This window comes from Delphinapterus leucas, chromosome 5 (assembly GCF_059928025.1).
Source record: "Delphinapterus leucas isolate spDelLeu-1000000601 "Yukka" chromosome 5, BTC_Dleu_Yukka2, whole genome shotgun sequence".
NCBI lineage: Eukaryota > Metazoa > Chordata > Mammalia > Artiodactyla > Monodontidae > Delphinapterus > Delphinapterus leucas.
Genome location: NC_143133.1, coordinates 26470744 through 26497661, shown reverse-complemented (window position 1 = coordinate 26497661; position 26918 = coordinate 26470744). Strand labels below are relative to the sequence as shown.

The following is a 26918-nucleotide window of genomic DNA, read 5'->3' as shown; positions in this document are numbered from 1 at the left end:
AAAACAAAGTGACAAAATTAATATATTTAAGTTGCAGGTAATACACTATGCAATGCAAATTTTATTTTCTGAGTATAATTTATGAACCTACACATTTATATTCTTGCATACTGAGTTTTCTTTGGCTTCTAAAATGTTTTCTTACCACCCATTTAGAGGATATTGAGTTTTCAGAAGATAGGGTCGATAACTTCTGTATTTTAAGATCAGTGAATGAGAAACTTTAGTCTGTATATTAGAAATATTTACATCCCTCACATAAATAGTTTCAATATTGAAAAGGGAAGACAGATGTTCTCACATTTTAAAATTAGATTTCAGATTGCAACATATATAACTACAGGAAAGGTTTAAAATTTCTTAGAGAAAATAATAATTACAAAACTTTTGGTCAAAATTTTCAAGTAGCTTATATGTTTGTGGCAATTGTTCAAAATGTACAAAACTGTTTGAAAACCCTAAAAAACTTCAAGATTAAAATTTCATTAGATACTATTTTAGGATTTTTTCCCCTTGCTTTTAATAGAGTTTATTGAATAACTTTCAGCACGCAGAGACATTAAAGTGTAAATCTAAGACTTTAATTTTGGCAAAATGGTTGACCAGTCGAGCAGAAAAACCCCTCCTAACATCAAATGCCTGAAATAATGGGTTAAATGTTAAAAAATGTTTTAAAAATCATTGCTAATGTGGTAGTAAATTAAGAAAAACCATTAGAGGGCAGAATTGACAAAAAACACAAATCCAGAGCAGTAAGTGAGCACTGGAGTCAGTGTTTGCCTGGAGAAAACCTGACAATTGTCAGTAAACTTGGGCCTGGATTTTAAAGTCCCGTGCACCCATGGAGCTGGAGGCAAAGCATGAGTCTGAGTGTCCTAGAAGGCTGGGTCAGAGATAACCTCAAAAATCTGAGACACCACTTCCCAGAGGACAATACACTCAGTGACTGAAAAAAAGAGGCGAAATCCCCTTTCAGAGGAAGATGTTGAGAGTACTTGCCTGTCTAGCCTTGTGTATTATGATTTTTAACATTTTATGATGCTTTGATATCTTGGGGCCTTGCTGATTTGGGAGAGACTGCCCTACCCAGGGGTAACTAATTCCTAGAGTTAGCAACTACCTGTGAGCATGCCTTTCATATGCAAAACAAATAATCCTGTGTCCATATCCTCAGCCACCTCCTTTAGGTAACTCTCACATACCAAGTTAAGATTCCTTTTGCCCTAAATCACCCCAAGACCATGGATATGGAGCATTAATTCATACTACTGTGTGACCTAAAACCCAAGCCAATAATTAAGTCAAAGTGATTCTGGTTTGGCAGTGACCCCAAGAGCCCAGCAAAAGAAAGCACAAATCTGCTACGGAGGAAAGAAAACACAATTTTTAAACATTTCTCAGAGTTCCAAAGAATATCATCCCCTAATAAAAATATTAAAAACATGAAAAAATAAGCCGTAAGCAAGGTTAACAGAAACAGAATGTTATGAACCATATTTGCAAAGCCTGTAGATATTGTAATAATCAGAAGAATATAAATGAGTATTTTTTAATTCCTTAAGGAAAAAGAGTGAATCAAAAATATAAACAAAGACCAAATTACTATCAATTAAGAACCAAACAGAAGTTGTAAAGATGAAAATATAAAATTAGATTAAAAAACCTGATTGATGGATAAAATAACACATTACACAGTTGAAGAAAGAATCATTAAATGATACAAAGAAATTACCCAGGATGCAGCAAAGAAAGAAAAGGAAAGGAAAATATGAGAGGACAGAGGGAAGAGTTCCCAGACACTCCTAATGATAGTTCCAGAATAATAAAATATAAAGATGGTGAGAAGAAAATATTTGAAGAGATAATTGCCATTTCAGATACACCAATATCAAATTCAGGAAACTCAATGAATCCCAAGGAGGTAAATAAAAACAAACACACACCTAGACGTAGTGAAATTAAGATATTAATGAAGAAGAAGAGATATTTAAAATATTAGAGAATAAAATAGAATAATCACAAGGGACGAACAATTAGATTAAAAATTGATTACTCAGCAGTAGAAACTGAGGCCAGAAAATAGTGAAATAATATATTCTAAATACTGAGAGAAAATAATTGGTACCATAGAATTACAGATGAAGCAGAACTTTCTTTTACAAATGAGATGTACGTAGGTATTTTACATAAGAAAAAGAATACAAGTTACTGGTTGTTAATATGAAGTCTTATCTACTTTAGAATATAAATCTTGTAATCAATATAAGCTCTCCTTTCCCCAGAGTCCAGCGACTTGGAAATTGTGCTTCATGATGGGAGTGGAAAAAATCTCTCATAACCCTGTGTCTTTTCAAGCCCTTTGTCCACTGGTGTTGAGGCAGGGAGGAAGAGTCAAAATGTGTAAATAGTAACTGCCTATGGATAATTGGCTGACATTTACTTTGTTAGCTGAAACTGCTCTCCCATTACTTAAACTAATCCTCCACGGGTGGATTGCTCTTCACTTTCTGTCACTTGCAGCCACTTCTCTGTGGTAGGCATCTAAGTGCTGGTTTTCTAATGGGCAGGTATTTGCTAGTTCTTTGAAGGGCTCTGAGGGACTCTTACCCTTTGAAGTCTGGCTTGGGAAAGTCAGCTGATGCTTAACCACCTATTATCCCTCACTTCTGCCAGGGGAAGTTTGCTTCATTACCTCTTGTGGTTGGGGATTCCTATCCTAGTTTGTAGTTCTCTTAGGGAGTGCTAGTAAAATAACCCAATGTCTAACCTACACTCACAGTGACTGTGGGAAACAAAGATATCCTTTTCACACCACACAATGGGAGTACAGGCTGTGCCCCCTTGTGGTTCTCTCCTCATTATGTCTCTTGCCCTTCTCTTCTCTCAGCAGCAGCTTTAAATCTAGGATACCAAATGCTCTGCTGGTTCAGTAGCTTAGTAGCTCATAGTTTTTTGATTTTAGAATTTGACATTACTTGACATTAGAATGTGGATTTGGGCGCTCATTCTGGGGAAATAGGAAGATATGCTTGCATTACTCGGTGTTAGACTGTGGACCCTAAGGCATTAATCCTGGGACAGTAAGAAAGTTTTCAACTGGTGCTCTGCCAACACCATGTTATAACAACATATCATCAAAGACAGAAATTGTCTTTTGCATAAATATTATGCAAACATCATTGAAGATCATTGAATTCTCTGCACTACATTAGAAATTAATGTTTGTAGTGATACAGTACAAGTTTTAAAATATGGACAACTGTGGTTTTTGGTGATAACAGTAAACTATAAATAGCATTAGAAATACACAATGAAGGTAAAGTATGTGCAGGTAAATATGGATAAGAAAGCACTGTGGTTTGCAGAATTGTCCAGAATGAATAGTATATACAGCTACTCAACCTGAGAACTTTCAGGGTACTAATTTCCTTTATAAATTCAATTTCATACTTCTGAGACTTATTCTGAGTCCTAACCTACATATCACTTCGAAACTCATTTTCTGCTCTCATTTCTATTCCCTCTATTCTTAGTCAGATTAGTACAGGAATAATAAAAAATTGGGGCGACTATGCAAAATGTTTTAATCTAGTCTTTCTACAAATTAGTATAAGAAAAAGGCAAGTTCTTTCTACCCAGAATATTCAGCCAAGGTATAATTAAATGAAAAGTTGAGCCAAGGTCCTGCCTTCTCATCTGATGGTCAAAGATCAGTTGAGTTTGTTTTTATTTAATATTTATTTCTTTATAAATTCTTACTGATTTTATACTAACAGTTATTTTCAGACTTTTGTCCTTCGAGAAAAACTCAAATCCCTGTCACATCTAGCCTCTTTCAAAGCCATTATATTTCTTTAGGGAAAAAAACAATTTAAGAAATCCTAACTTAAAGGTATGACAATAGGCTTATCCACTGATACGCTTCTTAATAATTAAAAAGCAAAGAGTAGTTGTAATGAATGAAGATTGATTCTGATGTAATGCTCAGCATATGTCTATGAATGAATTTAGCACACTTGTAGTTGATGTGATTAGGAGAAATGACAGCTCTTAGAAATACAGCTAAGGCTTATGAACTGACTCTTTTCTGCTGCAACACCTTGAGCTCTCTAGGGAGACTTGATCACAAACATCTGCATCATATGAATGGCAGCTGGCTGAATGAAATTTGGCAATAATTGGTCTGTACCTAATGTTTCCATATACAGTTAAAATAAAGAGCAATACTTTTCATAAAGCCACTCTCTGAAAAAAAAATTTCATTTTATGGAAGAAATATATCTTCAAGATATATTCTCAGAACTTCATTTTCGAAATGTCTGTTACCTTATAACGATTCAAAACAAACATAAATGAAATGGTTCCCTCATTTACTATTTTTAAAAAGTAATTAACTGGTTAAGATGCATAAGAAAGAATATGTCCTCTGACCTCTTTCCCAAGCCATCTATTTAAAAATCCTATGATTTATAGAAAAGAGCTAACCTTAATTAAAGTTCCTTAAGTTGCTTCTTCAGTTTTGAATATATGAGAGGAAAAGGCAGAATATTTTATTGGCAAGAACTATTGTTTCTGATTGTCCCTTCTCTTTGAGAAAACTCTACTGCTGAGAATGGTTTGTTTCAATATGCTAAGAAAAATTGCCGTTACAAAGTTTCACTTTTGTAAGCTATTTTTGCCCTTTTAACATTTTCATCATTTTGAATAAGCTAAAATATTATACTTCATTATGTTATTTGTGAACATAGTTTTCTCTTCCAATATTCAATATGCATTAATGATGCAAGCAGACACTTCTTGGGTCCTCTGGTGTCACTCTTCCTGTCTCTTATAATCACATGGAATAGTCTAATGTATAATCTAATGTCAACATTATGGCTTCTGATATTCTTTTTCTCTAAAATATTCCAGAACTTCTTGAAATATAGATGACTCTACCTCATAAGATTGGAAAAATAAGACTGGGTTTGACATATCTTAATGTTATCAAAAACAAGGATGCTTTCAGAAATATCTGAGGTAGTATGAAAAAAGGCAAAGAGGGTAGTTTGTGAGAGGTCTTCCCATGCCCAGGATATCAAATTTAACATCAAAAACATCAAAAATCAAAAGGGAGAAAAATGATTACAGTCGATTTGACCATGTTAAGTATGTTAAAGAAGACATGATTCTGTGATGAAACTAAAACAGCACAAGTTAAAAAGTGGTTGTAATGCTCATATAGGCTTCCACTGATTCTATAAAAATGCAATATATTAACCTCAATTATTTGAGACATACACTGAAGTTTTGATCAAATATAAGCTTTTAAATTACAGAAGTTGATCCCTCTTTACTTTTTTAATGGAGATAAAAATTCTGAGACAGACATATGTAAAAGATGGGAAAACGATCTCACTTTCAAGGTGGGGAAATGTATTTGAGTTAGTCAGTAAAAATAAAATGTCAGCGAATCAAAGGAAAAGAGTATAGATCAACAAGACCCTATAAAAAACAAGAAAAATAATAAGCGGGAAACTACAGAACGCTTGCATTTTAATAACACAAAAGTGAGGCCAACCAAGAATACAGAAGGAATTTGACCAGGTAGCATCTGTTTTAAGGAAACAAATTGTGCATTTAGGTTGCCCTGGCAGCAGGTGTGTCTTCTTATGCCAAGACATTATAATGAGAAAATCACATGAACTTAAAGTGAATTACAAATAGAGGTGACCCTATCTCCCTTGGAAATAGGGTTGGAAAAAGAGTTTGGAACAGGTGTATGCCATCAACTAAAGATGAAATCATGAGAGTGAACATTTGATGTTCCAGGGGGAGAAGTTGAGCCTGTATGCTCACAAGCTTCTGAGTGTGGCACAAACCTGTTGTTTTTTCCTACTGATTTCAGTTGAAGACAGGGAAAATAAATAATATACACACCTATTCACATCATTAGAATCACTGCTGGGAAGGAACCTTGGACTGGGAAACTGTGGAAGGTCATTTTTCTGGTTGTCTGTGTAAGGTGGTTTTGTATCCAAACTACTGTAGCAGTCTGGGCTCTGGGCGACTCTCCTGGCTCTAATTAACACACAGAGTCTGGATGTGTCTCTCGCATGTAATGATTCCACTTTTGTTAGATTTCTCTCAATAACAGAAACAGTGTTTTTTGAGTCTACCACATTCCACTGAAGGCAGCACTAGTACTAGAAAGGTCTTGCTTATATTGAACTAACACTTGCCTCTCAGTAATTTCAGTCTGTTAGTCCTAGGTTTGCTTTAGAGAGTCACCTATGCAGTTTTAAAAACATTTTAATCTAGTCATGAGCTCTAATGAGTGAGTTTAAGCTAATGCCTCTTTTTTTAAAAATTAATTTAAAAAAATTAATTAATTTTTTGGCTGTGTTGGGTCTTCACTGCTGCGTGCGGGCTTTCTCTAGTTGCAGGGAGCGGGAGCTACTCTTCACTGTGGTGAGCGGGCTTCTCATTGCGGTGGTTCCTCTTGTTGTGGAGCACGGGCTCTAGGCACGCAAGCTTCAGTAGTTGTGGTTCACCGGCTCTAGAGCACAGGCTCAGTAGTTGTGGCTCAGGGGCTTAGTTGCTCCGCGGTATGTGGGATCTTCCCCGACCAGGGCTCGAATCTGTGTCCCCTGCATTGGCAGGTGGATTCTTAACCACTGCACCACCAGGGAAGTCCCTATAATGCCTCTTAAAATGTGCCTAACAATGATATGCCTCCTAGTAATGTACTTCTGTTATTAACCATAATAAATAAGAAGAATATACTTCTCTTATTTATAATAATGATAATATTATGATTTGTTATTAGGCACACACTATATTTTATAAACAAGTAGGAACAGCAACATTCCCTGTGTGTGGGTCTCTCCAGGCTGGAGAATAAGTGTGACGTACTGAAAGGAGAAGAGTGGTTGAATTCATCATTTGACTGATTTCAGACTTTTTATTGTTTAATGTTCTGTTAACTACCTACAGCTAAAGGATGAGATGAGACTCCTGAGGGATTTGTCAAGCTCAAGGAAATTAGTGACATCTATTTTTAAACATTATGATCTGTGAAAAATCAGTTTTGCCTTTTACTGTCTTACTTTGATTTAGTCCAAACTTCTCTTTTTGTAGGAAATTAAGGCCCTGTACGAATGGTTGGTCTAAGAGAACACAGCTTTCCTACAAAGTTCTCATGTTTTTCATCTTGCAAACCCCCCCCCCAAAAAATTAAAGAACTGGATCTGAGTAGTAATTTTGTTGTGTCTTTTCTCTGTAGAGGACATACACCAGCAATGTGAAGCTTCTAGCTACCTATTTTTCTTCCACTTATGTATCAAGGTTGGTTTTCTCATTCAGAGAAGGCAGTAAAATAAATAAAATGAAGTTACCAACGTTTTTATGAAATAGGCATTTCCTCTCTTTTCATACACAATTATAGGAAGTTCATTTAGTAACGCTGGTTAAATTTTTGATTCCTGGAGAATTTCTAAGATGACATATATTGTGAATGTGAGGTGAGAACAGGTGAATGGTTTTAGCATGGCAAATTCGATCATATTGCTTATCATTTATAAGATACACTCAATCTTAAAGGATACTTCAAGGTTTTAAAATAGTAAGAGTATCAGTAGTACATTTTGTAAGATAAAGAGATATTAGAACATTTGAACAATAGTTGAAATCTATTTGTTCAAGTTCCTTCACTCCTTGAAATTGAGATAATAGACTTTGGAAGTCAGATTTCAGAAATTTATATTTTGCATGTAAATAGTAAACAAAATACTTTTTTAGTATAAGAGGAAAGACAAGTAATGACAGGGAAAATTTTCAAGGATTTACTTAGTATTTCACAAGCATGTACAGCATCAAAATCAGCTGATGAAATGTCTCAGCTCAAAGGCATCTTACAAAGACATTTTAAAGACGTCAAAAGAGAAAGATGTTATAAAGGGCAAATAAATTAAGAAGTAAATTAGCATTAATAACAAATTATAAGGAAATTAGAATCGTTCCATATTGACCAAAAATCCCAAAATTATTTAAGAATTTTAAAGAAAACAAAATAATTCATGGCGGGGGCTTTCCTGGTGGCGCAGTGATTGAGAGTCCGCCTGCCGATGCAGGGGACACGGGTTCGTGCCCCGGTCCGCGAAGATCCCACATGCCACGGAGCGGCTGGGCCCGTGAGCCATGGCCGCTGGGCCTGAGCGTCCGGGAGCCTGTGCTCCGCAACGGGAGAGGCCACAACAGTGAGAGGCCCGCGTACCGCAAAAAAATAAAAATAAAATAATAATAATATGCATGGGGCTACCCTGGTGGCACAGTGGTTAAGAGTCCGCCTGCCAATGCAGGGGACGCGGGTTCGTGCCCCGGTCTGGGAAGATCCCACATGCCGCGGAGCGGCTGGGCCCGTGAGCCATGGCTGCTGAGCCTGCGCGTCTGGAGCCTGTGCTCCGCAGCGGGAGAGGCCACGGCAGTGAGAGGCCCGCGTACCGCAAAAAACAAAACAAAACAAAACAAATAATAATATGCATGGTGGAAAAAATAGTCAAATGATGTTTAGAGGGAAAAGGAGGACTACAATGTATTAATAATCTGAAGTTTATTGAAACCATAACTTTGTTTTTAATAGGAAGGTTTAGGTGAAATGTAGAGGTAGAACTAGGTAATTCATAAAATAACTATGGTTTCTTTAAATTTATCAGTCAATTTAAGACAGTTTAGAATAATTCAAAATATATTCTACTGAAATTATCCCATAACACAGCCTATTAAGGTAATTTGACGAATGTGTCATGATGGAAGTTAGTAGGATATAATTTAATAAACTACTTCTTGCTGGAAAGAATTAATGCAGTTTAATAGAAAATGGTGATTCATCTTTTTGTTCATAAGTACTTAAATCTTACATTGATTTTACTTACAAAAATGATCATAAATATAAAAATATTGACAATTCATGGAAACAAATATTTAACGATTCATAATCTAGAAAGCAGAGACTTGCTTATTGTTTTATTATTCTTGCTGGAAAGAATTAATGCAGTTTAATAGAAAATGGTGATTCATCTTTTTGTTCATAAGTACTTAAATCTTACATTGATTTTACTTACAAAAATGATCATAAATATAAAAATATTGACAATTCAGGGAAACAAATATTTAACAATTCATAATCTAGAAAGCAGAGACTTGCTTATTGTTTTATTATGCAGGGTAATAATGTGAATCCACTTAAAACTAGTTAATATCCTGTTAGTATATGCCTTTTTCCAGTAGAAAATCTAACGAGACAAATTTTTGAGCTGCAAATACATTTCCTCATTTAATGGCCAGTAATAGCTATAATTAGTTCCGGAACCATAATTCAAGCAAACATTATACGATTATATGATTATAACTAAATATACAAATATATACACAAAGATATTTGTAAATCTAGCAATAGTAAATAAAGTTATCTTTTTTGAATATCATTACTACCTTTGTAGGTAAAAATACAACTTTCAATCAGTAGTCTTTGTCACTCTTAGATTAGGTTGGAACGTAAGTGGCAATTTGGCATAGCATATCCTAATGTGAAAGTTTGCTCAAAGACTTTTTTAAAGATAGGTGCACAGAACTAACATAAGTTAATATTAAATTTCAACAAGTGGGTTTGTTTAGTTTTTAGAGATATTAAATACAATATATTTATTGAAAGATGGGGAAGGAAAGGTAAGCATGAGAAAGGGAAAAGAGCCAAAGAGGAGTGGTAGATAGACAAATAGGCAGAAGAAAGAGTGGCAGTGGTGGAGTGGGGCAGGGCAGAGAAGCAGAAGGATAGTCACTGCAAAGATGAGAACGACAGAGAGGGATTTGAGGGGAATTCTCATTTTCTTAGTAGAGTATCATATAATCAGAAAGCCATACATGCATATATGCATGCCTTTTTATTTCAGTTTATATTTATTAGCAATTTTGGTTAGAATTGAGTTTTAATTGTGATTATTAGACATGAATCAACTGTGAATGAAATGTATATACAGATTTAATTGCACTTACCATTCAATATATCATTCACATTGCCTCAGTTTCATGGTTTAATTTTAAAGGACGTAGATTTAAATAATTAAAAATTAGTTACATACAGTTTCAGCCAGTTGAAAGAAACCTGTTGACATGACACCTGGTGGCAGTCATCTGTAACATGTAATTGGAGAGATGTTTATTTAGGTTCCACTAATTTCCACATGCTAGTTAACATGGTAGAAAAATGATTAAAATATCGAGTGATTATATTAGGCCTTTTTTGTTCTGTGTTCAATGTTAATTAAATACTACAGTGTACTACAGTCAGCCACTTTGCTAGGTATGTAATGGTTTTATTACTGGTTTTGGGTAAATATCTGGGAGTGGAATTGCTGTCATAGGGTAAGCATGTAGTAGACATTCCTACTGTCAACCAAAATAAAATAATGCAGGAGGCTGCAGATAAGAAAAGAGTTTATTTGGGGTCTTAATGAAACCATATACAACTCCCTATGAAGATGCAGAAACAAAGAATAGCTGTTGAGCTGGGAAACAGGTAACAATTTAGACGATAAATCAGCCACATAGCAGAGCCACCGAACTCCCAGTTCCCTCAAATATATAAAGGTCTGACACACATTCCAAAGTTGTTTTTATAGGAACTAGACCCCTACCAGATGAAAATTGCTGACCAAAAGCATGTAGACCCCAGACCAGTTGAAACCAGAAGATTGATGATGCTGGAACCTCCACCTTGATGTCAACCAATACTGGAATTGAGCACAAGCTAATCAGGCACCTGCAGCCCTCTCCCTCACACTGCCTTTGAGAACCCTTCCCCAGAAGCCACTGGGGAGTTCAGGTCTTTTGAGCATGAGCTGCGCATTTTCCTTGCTTGGTGCCCTACAAATAAACACTACTTTCCTTCACCACAACCCAGTGTCAGTATATTGGCTTTGCTGCGCTTAAGACCCAAGTCCAGATTCAGTAACATTAAGAACTGCGGTTCGGGAGACACAGATTCTGGTAACCCTGAAGGAGGGAAACTGGTGCAGTCACTATACTCAGTAATGACAATGACAATGACAATGACTCTGATCTCTGCTCTGGAAGCTTCATGGTTGCTTTCTGGATAACAATGAAGAAATAGAGTAAAAATGTATCAATTTTGCTGACAAAGATGGGTTCCTGTTTGAAACATGGTTTGCTGAGAGAGATGGAGGAGATCCTCACAGGCTGGCAGGATTTGAGAGAGGTCCACAGAAATCAGTAGCAGACATGTTGAAAGGACTGAGACATTTGTTGGCTGAGGACTGTGAGGTAGGATTGGAACGAGCAGTCTAAACGGTGCTTTTGGCTTTTGCTTTCTATTCCAGGCAAGGGAAGAAAGGGTCCAGGCATTCCCGAAATTGGGCTGTGGGTGGTAGAGAATGTTAGAAGCCTCTGTTGCTCTGTCCTCTGTGCTAGACGAGAAAGAGCAGGAATTCCCAAAGGTAAGAAACAATAGAGAGAAAGCATTAATTAGATCCCCAAACTGAAGCAAGTCTTTGGGCTTTGCAGCTGTTGAGCTCTTTGAACCTGAAAGGAGATATAGCTCACTTATGCATGCACAAACACTTTATCTGCTTCCCCCAATGGCCCACTCCCCTTCTACCTTGATCTTGGCTGACTTAAGTTTAGGGGTAGTGCTCAGGGCTTCTTGTCACCAGCAGATGGGGGTAGCTCTACACACCCATCCCTTTATGCCAGGGAACTTCAGGAGGGGAGGGATTTAAATGTTAATAATCTCTTGGACACATGTGTCTATGTGCCTAGTTCTGGGGCAGGAAGGGGTGTGGGACTCAGAGATGGACAATAAAGGAACCAAGAATGTAAAATGTGAAGCCATGGTTCTATGTGAGAGGACATAAAGAAACAGTCCAGCCACAGCCCAGGTGCTGGGAAGTGCACAGGCATGGAGTCAAAGAAAAAAAGAAGGGAAGAACCTCTCCGCTTATCCCCCTCACTACACTGTCACTGCAGCCACTTGTCGCAGTAGGGAGATAATAGCTTACCCTGGCATCTGTGACTGTAATCTTTGAAATGCTAAGTTAACTCTTAGGGCTTTGAGCAAAACTTGAAGAAAAGAAAAACAAGTTTAATAAAAAGACTGTATATTTTATTTTTACATATGCATGGGCACCTTCACAGGAAAATGAAGACCCAAAGAAGCAATCAGAGCTGGATGCTTATGTCCTGGGTTGGACAAAGTATAGTAAACATTGAGGATGTGACAAGGCAAAGGGGTTTGGGCTAGGACAGTGAATTGTGGAAAAGTGACTAGAAAGATGAGGGTTAGTTTAACAAGTTCTTTTGTACAGATTTCTCTCAGCTTTGATTTCCCATCTCTGGTGATAAGAATGTCTTCTTTCCTCCTGATACAGAGAGGGCACCTTTCACTTGGGATTTTTATCTCCTCCTTTCAGGAAGAAAAAGTCTATGGAGAAAGGTGTCCTGACTGATCTGGTATTTTTAAGGTGCCTTTAACTCACTCAAAATAACCAATATTCCAAGGGGGCATATTTTGGGATGACACGTTCTGAACCCCTACATTTTGTTGCTGTTAAGTCTGAATGTGTAGTAGAAATTATGTGGTGTTATATGCTTATAATCCCCTACCTTCTTGATGCTAGAGACAGTTGATTATTCCAATCAGGGAAAGCTTAAAATAGAGAAATGTTAGTGGGACATGTATTAGAGACAGAATGAGTCTCCATGACTGATGAGTTATGCTATCACTTTTGTTGAAATGGAGCCTCTGGAAGTTCTGGTGATGGTGATATAAGAAGATACAGTTTCAGATTATTAAGTAAAATCAAGGTTTTACTTTTTTAACCTTTGTTATGAAAATATTCTTTCTCACAGTTGTTTAGAATTTAGATGTTCAGTCGAAAGTAATCCCCAGTCATTCACAACTCTTAAGGCTGAAGAAACTTTAATTATTAAAGTATTGTTTCCAGAGCATTAATATGTCATATTGGGCTTCCCTGGTGGAGCAGTGGTTAAGAATCCGCCTGCCAGTGCAGGGGACACGGGTTCAAGCCCTGGTCCGGGAAGATCCCACATGCTGTGGAGCAAATAAGCCCATGTGCCACAGCTACTGAGCCTGCATTCTAGAGCCCGCGAGCCACAACTACTGAGCCCATGCGTCTAGAGCCCGTGCTCTACAACAAGAGAAGCCACCACAGTGAGAAGCCCGCCCACTGCAACAGAGTAGCCCCTGCTCGCCGCAACTAGAGAAAGCCCGCGCCCAGCAATGAAGACCCAACGCAGCCAAAAATAAATAAATTTATTTTAAAAAGTCATATTAAAAATTGTTTTTGGATATTTATTCTGTTTACTTTTATTTGATTCATTAGATAAGATGCCCTCCATTTATAATTAACAGCTAAAGAATTTCTGCAAAGAATGAATACACATTTTTAATGAGCATATGTTATTTTCTTGGACCTTTTAAGTTGGTGGGATTGATTTTATCCAAAATTGCATAACCCAATTGACAAAGAATATTATAGGATTGCAGTACATTTGAGAGGAAGGAAATTTCAAATCATAGATATGAAATGGAAAGTTAAGTAAATATGTTCAAGTCTACCTAACTCCCACGGACAACATTTTCATGTCTTGTGTTTTATAATGTCAGATCTAATCAATGAATCAATGGACTTCGCAGAGATGCTACGACCAATAAAATACTTAAGAAAAACTTACCTTTAAAGAAACAGAATTCTTTCTTTGCCAGTTTGGAGAGCTTCGTAATAAGATACCCAAGGATGTGGGATAGAGTCCGTTTGGCTTCATAATTCTGTGAAGACACAGAGGTTTATTTGCTATTTATATTTTTCCCTTCTATGGCTTGCTACAAAAATTATTCACAATTTAATCCCCATTTCTCCTTTCTGGAAACTCTCATTTATACTGTATTCTGTTACATTCAAAGTAGTGTTAGAATAATTATGTTGTACTCTGTTAGGTAATAAAGATAAAATTTGCTCTCAGAATTGTATGATTTTTGCTTGGTTTTTGCTGTTAACACTCTGTTCCTATAACTATACATTACTCAAGTTAGTTTTTTCTAATGCTAGAAATTTCTTCATTTCACAACAATGCTATTATTATGAGGAATGGTATTAGGGATGATTAGTTCTATTTTTCAACAGTGAAATTCCTATACAACTGCAGAAAGTGGAAACCCAAGCAAATGTAGCTGAACATATGAATATCTGTGATTATCTTACCTATTCATGCAAAAAATAAATATATATTGAACACTGACTAGGAGCCAGGCATTGTTTTACATACTGGCAATACAGATGTAGATAGAGCAGACATAAAACTATTTTTGTTAAGAAGCTTACACTCTAGTGGGAAGAGCCAGAGAATAAATAAAATATGTAAGTAAAATATGAAATATATTAAAGGGTGATAAGTCTATGGAGGAAGATCAAGTAGGGGAAGAGAGTGGAGAAGAGGAGGGTGTTTGGTTATTTGACTAATGGCTGTGTCTCCCAGGAGCATGCAGACTACCTGAAAACAGGGACTCTCTCTCATGTTGCTAGTCACCATATCACAGCGTTTATCATATGTGGCACTTACCAAGTGCTGAATAAATGGATGGGTAAACTTGGTGTTGAATAAGTCCTCCCCTTACCCTGATCTACTCTTTCTTTTCCACACTACTTTATATAGTATATAATTTATTTATATAGTATATAATTTATTTATTTATGTTTATTACTTATTGTTTGCATCACTTGGCTAGAATGTCACCTGCACAAGGAATAAGAATTTTTATCCATTTTGTTCACTGATGGATTTCAAGCACCAAGAACATTGCCTGCCAAGCAGGCAGTAGGATTTAACAAACATTTGTAGAACAAATGAATTTTAATAAGTAATTTCGCTAAGAGGAAACAATGAAATTACTAACTTCTGACACAAGAATTTTGTTTGCTGCTTCTGGCAAGCCAGTTTATTCCTGCCAACAACACACATTCTGATGGCTACTGACAGATTCACAGTGTATGTACTCAAGAATCCCAGGAATAAAATGCTTAAGAAGCTAATCCTGATGCCAAATTCATGCACCTTGGAATATCAAATGTTACAATGTATTAAGTATCTACTCATTCAACTATCAAAGGGACAGTTTCTCCTCTATTCTTAAGATTCTTAAAAGGGAAAAGTGAGGGAAAAGTATGTAAATACAGATGAAACAAGACTTGACAGCCATGGTGTGGATGTTTTTCACTGATTGAAAGGTACCACAGAGTTTTGTTTGTTTTGTCATTTGAATAAAATGATTTAGATTCTTTCCCATCCAAGACACATAAGCCACATCCACAATTTATTTTCTGACAAAGCTAGGGGGATACTTATATTTCATTCCAGTGGTTTCCTTTGGTATCCTAATAAAAGGATCAGAGGTTTTAAAGTGGTGCCATTTACACTTGAAAAAGCCACGGGCAACTCTCAGGTTGCAAAAGAAATGCAACCTGAGAATCACAGTTCAGGAAAATGAACTGTGAATAAACGCCCCACGTGAACATAGTTTTAATGGTTAAGGCATAAAAGTCAAGTGCAGAGTATTTTCCTCCCTGGACATCTTGAAACACCTAGTGATTTGTTGACAGCATTTTGGAAACATTTCTGTTCATTATTTATACATGACTATTGTATTAGATTTTAGTTTCTTAAGGGCAAGACACAGACTTCTCCTAAATCGCCTACCCAGAGTCATGGGGGGGCGGGCAGGTACTCTCCTAAAAATAGTAAATAACGTCCTTGAAGTCATTTCCAGGTAGAAAACTGTGGGCTAATTTATTTTCATTGAGAAAGTTATGGTCATTTACAGAGAATTTAAAATCACACCATATTACATAATATCTACTGGCCTCAAATGTGAGTTAATTTTCATGATCCTAATTTGCCTCTTTTCTCCTTTTTGTTTTGCTAGGGATTTCTAGAAGATTCTATGTTTACACTAAAAATTTCTGAGGTCTGTTCCATACTTTGCCTAGTCCTGTGTAATGTGCTATAGACAAGGGTTTTATGGTGAAATAAATTAGAAAACACTATATAAAAATTTCCTTCTGTTAGAGATTTACAAGGCAAGCTAAGATTTTAAAAACTGTAAGAAAATCTGCATAAATTGAACCCTTTAACCTTGTTTAACTCCACATATCCTGAACTCATTTTTCCTCAGAACTCTTTTTTAATGTAATAATAACTATCTTTTGAATTATAAGATACTATCTATTTTATGACACCTCATTAATTTATGTGCCACTAAGAGAGGAAAACACTGACAGTATGTCTTTGATTTTTAAGACCCATTTAAATATACAGTTGACAAAACACAAACTCAGGAAATAGTACTTAATCCTATATAATGAAACGGAGATATATATTCTAGAACTGAAATATTAAAATTTTAAAATATTAAATGATTTTTGTCCATTTTAGTAATTTTGGTAACAGTCTATCGATTCTTTTATAGATTTCCATGAACGGTGAGAAGCTATCCTCTGAATTCTGATATAAATGTATTTAATAGTATGCTGCCATACTGCCATGTACATTTCTTTAATCACAATTGTAACTTCACATATCACAGTTCTAGCTCTCTGTGATTTTTCGAGTGCAAACTACGAGACTTACAGGTAATATTAGGAGAGGGCACCTTAAAGAAAACTCCAGGGCCCACGGATCCTCACTGATCACCCATGATAAACTTCATTACAGATCACGTTCCTTTAATCCTCCTCATGGCATTTGCATGCGTGAGTTTCAAATTCGGTTTTTAACAACGCCAGGTAGGACCCATATATTCATTTCTCTGTATCTCCCCACCAAGTCCACTTTGTATAAGAGTAGGGTCATTACAAATCTTATTTATTAATAAGAGAACACTTTTCTCCATGCAGTGGTCAAGTGGAAATATCTCTTATTTGCAAAATCCATATTATATTACTATGGTTGTTAGCAAATCGTACCTTCATTTGCCTATTTGTAAAGATTTTTGTTTGTTAAAATGAATAATATAATTCTATATAGATGTTAAATCAGAAAAGCCACACAATCTGCTGGTGCTATAAAATATGTCATTTTAATAATTAAGATACATAAATAAAGTGTTTATGACAGAAACAATAAAGTTGTCTCTCAATTTTGTACAAACGCTGAATTTCCAAGTAATCTGTAAGGAATATATTCATCTTATTACATTCAAAATAATGGTTGAACAATGATGATTATCATTTTTTTCTTTTTATATTCTATAAATTCACACACTATTAATTTATAGTATTACAGTACTTGATAATCTTGATAATATGAAATAAAATTCTTCTAATGGTATGTAGAAAATAAAATAATTAAAAGTCATTTGTATAACTATTTATGAAAACAAAATAATTAATATTTTTTCTGTAAAAATAAATTATGTACTTTATTCTGAATCATCATTCTATTAAAGTGTTTAGAAAATAGTTACATTCACGTTTTGGCAGTGTGCTCAAACATTCTTATTTGCCATTCCCTTATGCATGATAAAGTGAGGTGCAAGCTGTTCACATGTGAGAAAAACAGCTTATTTTCACAGGAAAGGAAATGATATATGAAATAGAATTAAAAAAACTCAAGTGTCCTATGATAGATATACAAAAACTCTCTAAGAAAAAAATGTTCTTCAAGGCCTTTGAGGTGATGCAACCTTTGACTACACTTCATCAAAGGTGGTTTTTAATCATGCTGCCCTGTAACTTCCATCAAAGTAGCATGTCCATCAATTGCAGGTTACAGTCCAATGTTATAATTTAAAGCATAGTGTTTGGTCAATTGACTGAAGCACAACAGCTGGACTCGTCACTGACCACCTTTTATGAACGAGCAAGAGAAACAAACATCTCCTTTCTGCTCTAAGCATGGCTTCCAAGAGTAGCACCTTTGGCACTGAGCACAAGCTTTCCAGGTGGCAGAAGTCTCTGGAGTAGCACAACACGAAAACAGTGAGGCTGATGGCAGGAATCCTACTGAGCCAAACATGCTGGTTCACCTAGAAAACTGGTGAAAGACTAAGTACTGATTTAAGTTTAACCAGACAGGGAAAAATTTGTACCTATCCACGAGGAACACCCAATCGGCAATTTGTAAACGAACCCGCTTTCTGCTGTTTCTTCTTTGTCTTACTTTTCTTCTGCTTTTTCTCAGTCTTATTTTTGCGTACCTTCTGTTTCTTGTTTTCCTCTTTATACCATGGTCCCCAGACTCCTCCATTGAGCCGAGGGTTACTTCTGGGGTCTTTGGGGGGGTATCTGACAGGCACAGCGGTCTTGTTGAACTGTGAGAGCCTCCGGAGGAGCTGCTTCACAACTCCGGGGTACCTGTTAGAAAGGTCCACTCTCTCGTAGGGGTCGGCTGTGATGTTGAACAGCCATACACTTTTGCCAGTTGACAACGTAATCCGTTCGTTGTGCCACCGGTTCGGCCCTAGGTTGCTGAACGACTGAGGGGGCACCCAGTCACTGTACCCGGGGTTCCCTGTGAGCAGTTTCCAGTGCTGCACTCTGATGGCCGACTGGATGGCAGTGTTCCAGATCCCATAGCCTGCCGCCCAGGAGCCATTTTTTGCCTTGGTATAAATGGGGTCGATGTTGTGCAAAATATCTACTCGGGGAGAACGAAGGCCTTCACTTATGGTCTCCCAGATGTCATAGCCATCCAGTTGAATGTCCTCATCAATTTGTCCTTCAGCCAGTGAAATCAGAGTGGGGTACCAGTCAGTGATGTGCACAAGCTCCTTACACACCGTTCCCTTGTTTTTCAGAAGTGGGCTGTGCACGAAGCCAACAGCCCGGATCCCCCCTTCCCAGTAGGTTCCTTTGCTACCTCTGAGGGGCCAGTTACTTCCTCCTGCTGTGGGCTGGCCACCGTTATCTGAAGAGTATATGATAATGCTGTTGTTATAGAAACCATATGTCTTTAGAGCCAGGGTCACATTGTTGATTGCTTCGTCTAAGCAGGAAAGCATGGCAGCATACCTGCGCCTATTTATGTTGATAATGGATCTGTAGTGTTCAAAATACCTGCCAGGGGCTTGCAGTGGAGAGTGCACAGCTTGGTAGGCAATATATAAAAATATAGGCTTTCTGGGGTCACGAGAAGCTAAGATTTGCTGCACTCTCTGAGTGTACATCTGTGTGGAGTATATGCCATTGTCGTAGTCCCAGGCAGCATTGTCATTTTCGTACAAGTCATAGCCACACATCCTGGGACTGTCACATTTGTAGTGTGTATAGTAATCGCCACTTCCCAAGAGGGAACCAAAAAAGGTATCAAATCCTCTCTTGGTGGGCATACATTCTTTTCTATAAAAACCCAAATGCCATTTTCCAACCATATGTGTTGAATATCCAACCTCTTTCAGCTTCTGAGGTAGGGTTGCATTGTCCAGAGGTAAGCAGTTGGGCTGTGTAGGTCTTATGATAGAATGTTGAAGTCCGGTATGTATCTGATACCTTGACAAAAGAGTAAAAATTGTGTCAGTGCAGGATAAAAGATAGATTCCACATAAAACAATGATTCTTAAATTAAACAATGTTTCTATGAAGAGAAATGTTACCCCAAATAAAATATGACCAATTCAGTATTCTACTGTTGCTCAAAAGTCCTACCCTAATTAGCTACATGTTTAACATTTGAAATGCATTTAAATCAGTACTTTTGAAACTAAGGTTTCACCACCTATCTCAAAATCATTTTAAAGTTCTTATAACAGAATTAATCTGAATAAACTTTAATCTTTTAATTAATTACATGACATAACAAACTAACATGAGAAAGGAAAGTATATAAATTTCAGAGTGTTTGTAACCGAGCAGGATCCTATGGAGCCTTCTCAGGATAGACCCCACCTCCCAGCCCCCTCCCACCATGCCATGTCCTCTGCCTGCTTCTTGTTCTCAGAAAAACTTTAGCCTCCTAGGCCTTCCCCAAGTTCCAAAGAATAAGTTTAATCAGAGAAGTGAGAAAATGTAGAAACAAAGGAAAACAGTCAAGCAAGACAAAATAGTAATAGTTTAGCCATTAAACAAAGTCAAGGACCTTTAGCTCCTCTTCAAGGGCTAGATATAATATTCTGAGCCATATCTTTGAACTATTTTGTCGATTCTGAAACCCCCACCAGGTGGGAGAAGTTAACTGAATGCTGCCCACAAGCACATAGACCCCAGGCTGGTTGAAACCAGAAGGTTGAAGATGTTGACTCCTGGTTACCTCACCACCAACCAATCAGAAGAATGTCTATGAGCTGATCACACACCCCATAACCGTCTCCCTCACTGTGTCTTTAAAAACCTTTCCCTGAAAGCCATTTCAGGGTCTTTTGAGCACTAGCTGCCTAGACTCCTTGCTTGGGGACTGCAATAAATGCTGCACTTTCCTTCACCACAACCTGGTGGCAGTAGGCTGGTTTTACTGGGCACTGCGCACAGGTGAGTGGACTCAAGTTTGCTTTGGTAACATGCTGTTGTTATTGTTGTTGTTTTTGGTCTAAGGACCTCACATTAGTTCCTAAATCATTTTCTGAAATAATTTCCAGCTGAGTAGGAAGAACTAAACATTCATGCAAAAATTATACAAAAATCTCCTGTTTGATTGTCAAAACCTGTTAAATCTCTGTAATGAGAAAGAAAATATTTCTGACTCACAATACGCTATTGTTGAAAAGCCATTTTAGGTAAATCTTTTAGCTAATGCTACAGAAGAATTACATTTTTCCAAAAACAGCAGGAAATGAATCCTTTCATATGTTTCCCACAGTGTCTCCTTTTTAAGAAAATTATATTCACTTGCAATGTAGTCTAAGAAAACAAGGTAACTCTTTCTATACATTAAAATTAAGCAGTTGTTAATTTCTGGTATTGTTCTCTTCCCAAGGATATTTTGCCAAGGGACTTTTTTCCAGAGAATGGTATGAATTTTCAATTGGGTCAAGATGTACCCATTAGTTCATGCCATTTTAAAAGTGATTAATATCTATAGTTATTACATAAGTTTAAAAAGACTTTTTAAATAGGAACTATAGAGATTCTGAGAAAATGAAGCTTTTAGAGAGTGTTAGTGTAAAAGTAAAAATATTCTTGGAATCAAATTACAAAGAGTAATATTGAGATCAAAAAGAATTTTTTTTTCCAAATCGATTGAACCTGAAAGGTCAACGTATTACACATGTCTTTGGTGAAGAGTTCAATTTATTTTCAAATGTTCAAATGATAGTATAATGCAACTGTGAGTTCTTTCAAAGTGTCAACAGCAGTAACAGGCTGATGGTTTCATAGAAGTTGTAGGGATGTCCAGTCACTAACACAAGGCAGCATTCATATGGGTCCTGTCTACACAGCTGATCATTTAGCTGTCAAAGTTCACAATTAACACACTTGTGGTAATTTAAGTAATAAATTGCCAAAGAAATAAGCTTTTCATATGTATTATTTGGCACTAAATTCATAAAGTGTTATTGCTCTTGATAATTATTGATTCAGTTCAGGATCATTCACTTCTGAAACCACTAATTTTTGTATAAGTACATGACAAATGGGTAACACCTATCAATATAAACATTGAGGATATTTAAAAAGGAGAAATCTGTATGATGTAAGAATTTGAGGGAGGATTTGTGGGCATGGGTTACTAACTAATTACCTTATGCAGAAAATGTACTTGGCCAGAAATCTATTCAAGTAATTGAACAGGTAACCAATTAAAGTCTTTCTAATTAAATTGGGCATTTTTGCACCTAGTACTAAAGGCAAAGGGAATTGAGGCTTTTGAAATTGTAAAATAGAGAAAATGTTCATACAAAAAGAGTACGAAAGAAGAGGGCTGCTGCTTTCAGAAGATGGTACAGTGTTAGCAGATAAATAAGAGAGTTCAGCGCTATTAATCAACTATGTGGTTTCTGTCTTCTCCAGAATAGAATGGTTTTCATATTGGAAAATTTAGAATCAACAATATAAAGGTTGGAAGCAGTTCCTAACAGAAGAGAGCTTTTCAGGGCAGCTCCTGCTTAAATGAGTTCAACCCTGTAGGGCCAAATAGGAGGGAGTATGAGGTAAAATTGGAGGCAACGGTTAAGGGTATAGGTTTTGGGGCCAGACATAACTGGGTTTGAATTTGCTCGACTGCGTATTAGCTGTGTGACTTTGGTCAGTACTTATCCCCTCTGATCCTCAGCTTCCTCATTTGTAAAATAGGGATAATAATACATATTGGGTTGTTGTAGCATCAAAAGAGAGCACAGAGTCTGGTAAGGAGAGTACGTTCAGTAAATGATAGCTTTTATTATTATTATCCCAGAGTTCTGAATCATATGTCACTAACATATTTCTTTAAAGTTTTATCATTTATAGGCCTTATTTCACATGCATTATTGCATTTAGTCCTCATTACAACAGTGAGAAGTAGGATTCTTAACGTTCATTTTATAGATGGAAGATAGAGACATAGAGATGTCCCCCAACTCCCCAACCTGCCCCCAGGCTGTGAAACATGTTCCTGAACAACAAGGGCTAAGCCTGATGCTTTATCTAGTCTCTTTGAGTTAATTCCACTACTTCTTGAAAAATCAAGGAGCAGAGGAAAGATGCCACGTCAGTCTTGAGAAGTGAATCTGTTCTAACTTTCTAATTAAAGATAGGAAGAATTTATAAACCAAATAGTGAGGCTTATGCTGATCCCCCCAAATTTTGAGAACAACTTTTTAAGTAGATAATTTGTGAGCATTAAACAAGCAAACAAACAAATTAGGTAGAATCAAAAGAAAAGTCCTGCCAAGTTAGCTTCATTTTCTTTTTTAAAAAAGGATCAGAATTAGGAAAATAGCTTAGGAAAATGATAGGCATTTGACAAGGCTGCCCATGATTCTTTTCTTATAAAATAACAGAAAATCAACTGTATGACAGCACTATATATTTGTGATAAGAATGATAATCTTACACTTTCATACCAGTTAATTGCATACAGAAACTTTTCATTTACATGATATTCTCTGGCTTCTACAACAGTGTGGAGCAGGCAGGCGGGCTCCATTTATTAGTTCCATCTAACAACAACAATAACAACAATAAAAGGACACTGAAACTCAGAGTAATTTAGTGGCTTTCCCAAGTTTTACAGCTGTAAGTCTTGGGTTCTATACTGGAATCCAGATTTTCGGCTTTGGAGACTCACATTGTACACTCACAGCTAACTGAACAGTTAGACCCATGTAAAGTTTGGGTTAATTTATTTGCATTAATCTTCAGTATTTATTCGTTTCTGTAGTTAAGTTATATTACTGAGTTTATAACATGTGCTAAGAATTAAGTTTTTGTTTTGTTCTGTTTCTCCCCCTGCCCCCAGAGCTGTTATATTACAAAGTGGGTTGTAAGTAAAGATTCTACTGGCAATGAGGGTGACATGAAGCTAAGAGTTCTCTGAACCCTGGGATCAGATGGAGATGGTGCTGTCAGTCATGAAGAACAGCATGCTAAAAATGCTAAAAAAATTTTTTCTTTCAGGAAGGAGATGGTTGGGCTCTAGGGAAGATCTTGATAGAGTTTTTGGCTTGTCAGTGACATTGACTTGGCAGCAGCAACTAGCTGGAAGACTAATCAGATAATTCTTCAAAATAAACTAAAAAATAGTATATTAATATTAACTGATTAACTGGTTGAGAATCCCCGATCTGGAAAGAAGTTTCTGGAGCAGCACAACTGGGCCCTTTCTTTGGCTTCAACTCATTGATAATTATTATCCACGACTTGAATAAAGAAATAGAAGACATGCTTATTATGTAAGAGGAATAGTTAAAAGTGGCATAATGAAGATTCAAAGTAATCTAAATGACCCGAAATGTTGTTGAAACAGATGATAAAATGTACATAGAAAGTTAAAGAAGGGCTTAAAGACTGAAAGGGAATATGTCAAAAAAGACGTAGAAACCTGAATTAAGGGGCTCTTAACTGGCCAAATCTGGGACAAGGCAAGCATCAAAATAAACAGTAATAAATTACACCCGCTGAATAAAATAGGAGACCCTGAGTCCATACTAATATAAGTAAATGGGAAAAGTTTGGTATGCAATGGGATATTGATAGAGTCTCAAAGTACCTCCCCACAAAACACTTATTAATTATATATACGGAAAAGAGTAACCACACACTGGAAGTGCTTGATAAACAGAACATTAATCAAGTGATCAAAGTTAACATCATCAGTAATCAGGATAAATCAATATCATGTGCCACCAGATAGGATGCAATGAGAATATAGCATTGTTTCTACAGTGCTCCACCCTAAGGTACACAATCTGAATCTAATTCTCAGTAAATATCAGGCAAAACTAAACTGAGGGACATTCTACAAAATAACTGACCTAAAATCTTCAGAAGTATCAAGGTTATATAAGGCAAAGAAGGACTGAGGAACTCTTCCAATTTGAAAGAGACTAAGGAGACATGAATAAATGTAATAACGCAATTCTGAATTGGAATGGTTACAATAAAGGACATACTTTGAGGACTAAATAGGAATAATAATGTTCTCCTGTTTTTGATAGTTCTTTTGTGGCTAATGTAGGAAAATATCTTTGTAGGACATATACACTAAAGTATTGGAGATGATGGGGCATCAGGTTGGCAACTAACTCTCAAATGGTTCAGGAAAAAATGTTATTTGTGCTTGAATATTTTCTGTAGGTATAAGATAGTTTCAAAATTTTTAAAAAATGTGTAAGAAAATCTAAATGGGTTAAACGAAAGGTACTACATGTTATTTAAAAAAAGCAACTGTTTACATGTTAGTTATATAAGACTATGTAAATAGATGTGGGAAGTTGGATCTATCAGACTATGAATTTAATAAAAAGCAAAAAAGAAAAATAAGAGCTAAAATATATACACTGTACTAATTTATAAACATTATAGAAACTTATACAAAAATAGAAATTAAGACAGATGAGATAAATGTAAATAGAATTTCTGGTATTTCTTCTTGCATTCTAATGAATCATCTTGTGTTGTCCTAGGGTGTCAGGACTACAATTTGTAGATGGTTGGTATAGGAAGGAGATTGTAGGGAGATGAAAATCGAAGCACAGAGGTTTTTTTTTTTAAGGCTATTAAAGTAGTTTGGGTCAAAGATGATGGTGGCTTGGACTACCATCTAGTGGCAGTAAAAATGGAAGTAAGTGGATGGATCAAATGTATACTTTGGACTTAAGAACTGATAGGACAATTTCAATGAGGGGAGGGAGGATAATGAGAGAGGAAAGGGAAGAAAATAATGACCTCTAGATTTGCGGCTTTCATCATTCGGTGAATAGCAGATGGACCAGCTGGTCTCTGTTTTATTCCAAAGTATATAATTGGGACTAATGGGTAACATTACAAGGAGGCAGATTTCAATTCAATGCAAAAAAAAAAAAAAATTCTAAAGAAGAAAAGAAACAAAGACCACAAAAACATAGGTTAGATGATCATCTACCAAAGATTCTGTAAAAGACATACCTGAATTGGAAGAGAAGTACTAAATGACCTCTAAGGTTCCTTCTATAAAAATTCATGTGTCAAGGACTATAGCTTGGTGTTTCCATAAAGAACTCCATACGACCTCAGAGCAGCTTTACAAAACCAAGTTTATAATATTTATGTACAAGTATTTGATAAACAGGTTTCCACAATGCATCAACATATATTTAACTTCTTTCTTTGATAATATAAAGTTAGATTAAAAAATAGGTTTTTCACATAATGCATTCTGAATACATACTGTAATCATGTTTGCTAAAAAATAAACTAATTTTGAAATTTAGTGGATTTTTTTGGTCTCCATCTGGCTACCATGTGAAGAAAATTCCATATGAACAACAGTAAAACTAGAGTTGATGCCAAATCTGCTTAAAACAATAGCTATCATTCTCACTTTCCGGCCAACTTACAAGAAAAAAGCTAAGTGAGCCTTTCAGCTTGGCATTAGAACATGTGAAGAGTTTTGTAATCTTTTAAAATATTAATTTATATTACTGAGTGCTGGCAGTGGCGGTAGTTTTTGAATTCTCCTTTTTCTAATAATATCTAATACAATATTATTATTTTAATCCAATTACATATTTAATGTATCCCTGTAAGTACAAACACTTACAAGGATAAAAAATGAATCCTAATAGTTTCATTCAGGCTCTAAAATCCAGGATGGTTAGAGGGTACAAAAGCAGCCAATAGTGCAGTAGAAACTGATAGTTTGAAGGGAAGGAAACAGGTATAATTGACTATAGTTTACGAATCAAATGTCATACAGATATTTATAAGTTAGAAATATATAACTTATTTTCCATATGCTGAAAGGAGTTCCTTTATTACTTTCTTCCAAAGACTTTTTTTTATCTCAAAGACTATAATTCTATTTGTAGGCCTTAATTTCATTATTTAGTACTTATATATTCTGGTGGGAGGTGGAGGTTGTGGAGGGTTGTCATACCAAGTCTATGCCAAGTTTTTCATCTCATGAACAAATATCCACTCATTTATGAGATGAAAACTAGGCATAGTTTAGAATGAATTACTTATTTAACACTCTTTCATCCACCACGAGTCAGACACTGCTAGCTTTGGGGGGGTCACAAAGTTGAATAAGATGGGTTCCGCTCTCAAGGAACTCAGTCTATGTGAGATGCAGACGACAATCAGAGGATTATCACGACAGGAGTAAATGCTACAGCAAAGACAACCACAGCCTTCTCTGAGTGCTCATAGCAGGATCAGGAAATGCTCTCAGAAGGGACCATGTTAGATGTGAATGCATTCACAGGAGTATCTGGGTGAATCTGGGAAAAGGACAGA

At 36.2% G+C, this 26918-nt stretch overlaps 2 protein-coding genes across 6 annotated transcripts in view; both read right to left on the bottom strand.

Moving 5' to 3' along the window:
* CAMK2D (calcium/calmodulin dependent protein kinase II delta) overlaps positions 1-26918 on the bottom strand; it is a 462200-nt gene that overhangs the window by 376110 nt on the left and 59172 nt on the right. The window contains exons 1-2 of one of the 3 annotated variants that reach the window (XM_089911561.1): positions 19457-19553; positions 13750-13843 (exon numbers count right to left, since the gene is read on the bottom strand). In XM_089911561.1, coding sequence (XP_089767687.1) covers positions 13750-13839 — 90 coding nt within the window. In that variant the 5' untranslated portion in view covers positions 13840-13843; positions 19457-19553. Of the gene's footprint in view, positions 1-13749; positions 13844-19456; positions 19554-26918 lie in introns of those variants that run through there. The other 2 variants (XM_089911562.1, XM_089911565.1) reach the window with 2 other exon arrangements.
* Positions 13754-26918, bottom strand: part of ARSJ (arylsulfatase family member J) — a 72335-nt gene continuing 59170 nt past the window's right edge. The window contains exons 3-4 of one of the 3 annotated variants that reach the window (XM_089911559.1): positions 18158-19556; positions 13754-13843 (exon numbers count right to left, since the gene is read on the bottom strand). In XM_089911559.1, the coding sequence (XP_089767685.1) occupies positions 18158-19556 (1399 nt within the window). In that variant the 3' untranslated portion in view covers positions 13754-13843. The other 2 variants (XM_089911558.1, XM_089911560.1) reach the window with 2 other exon arrangements.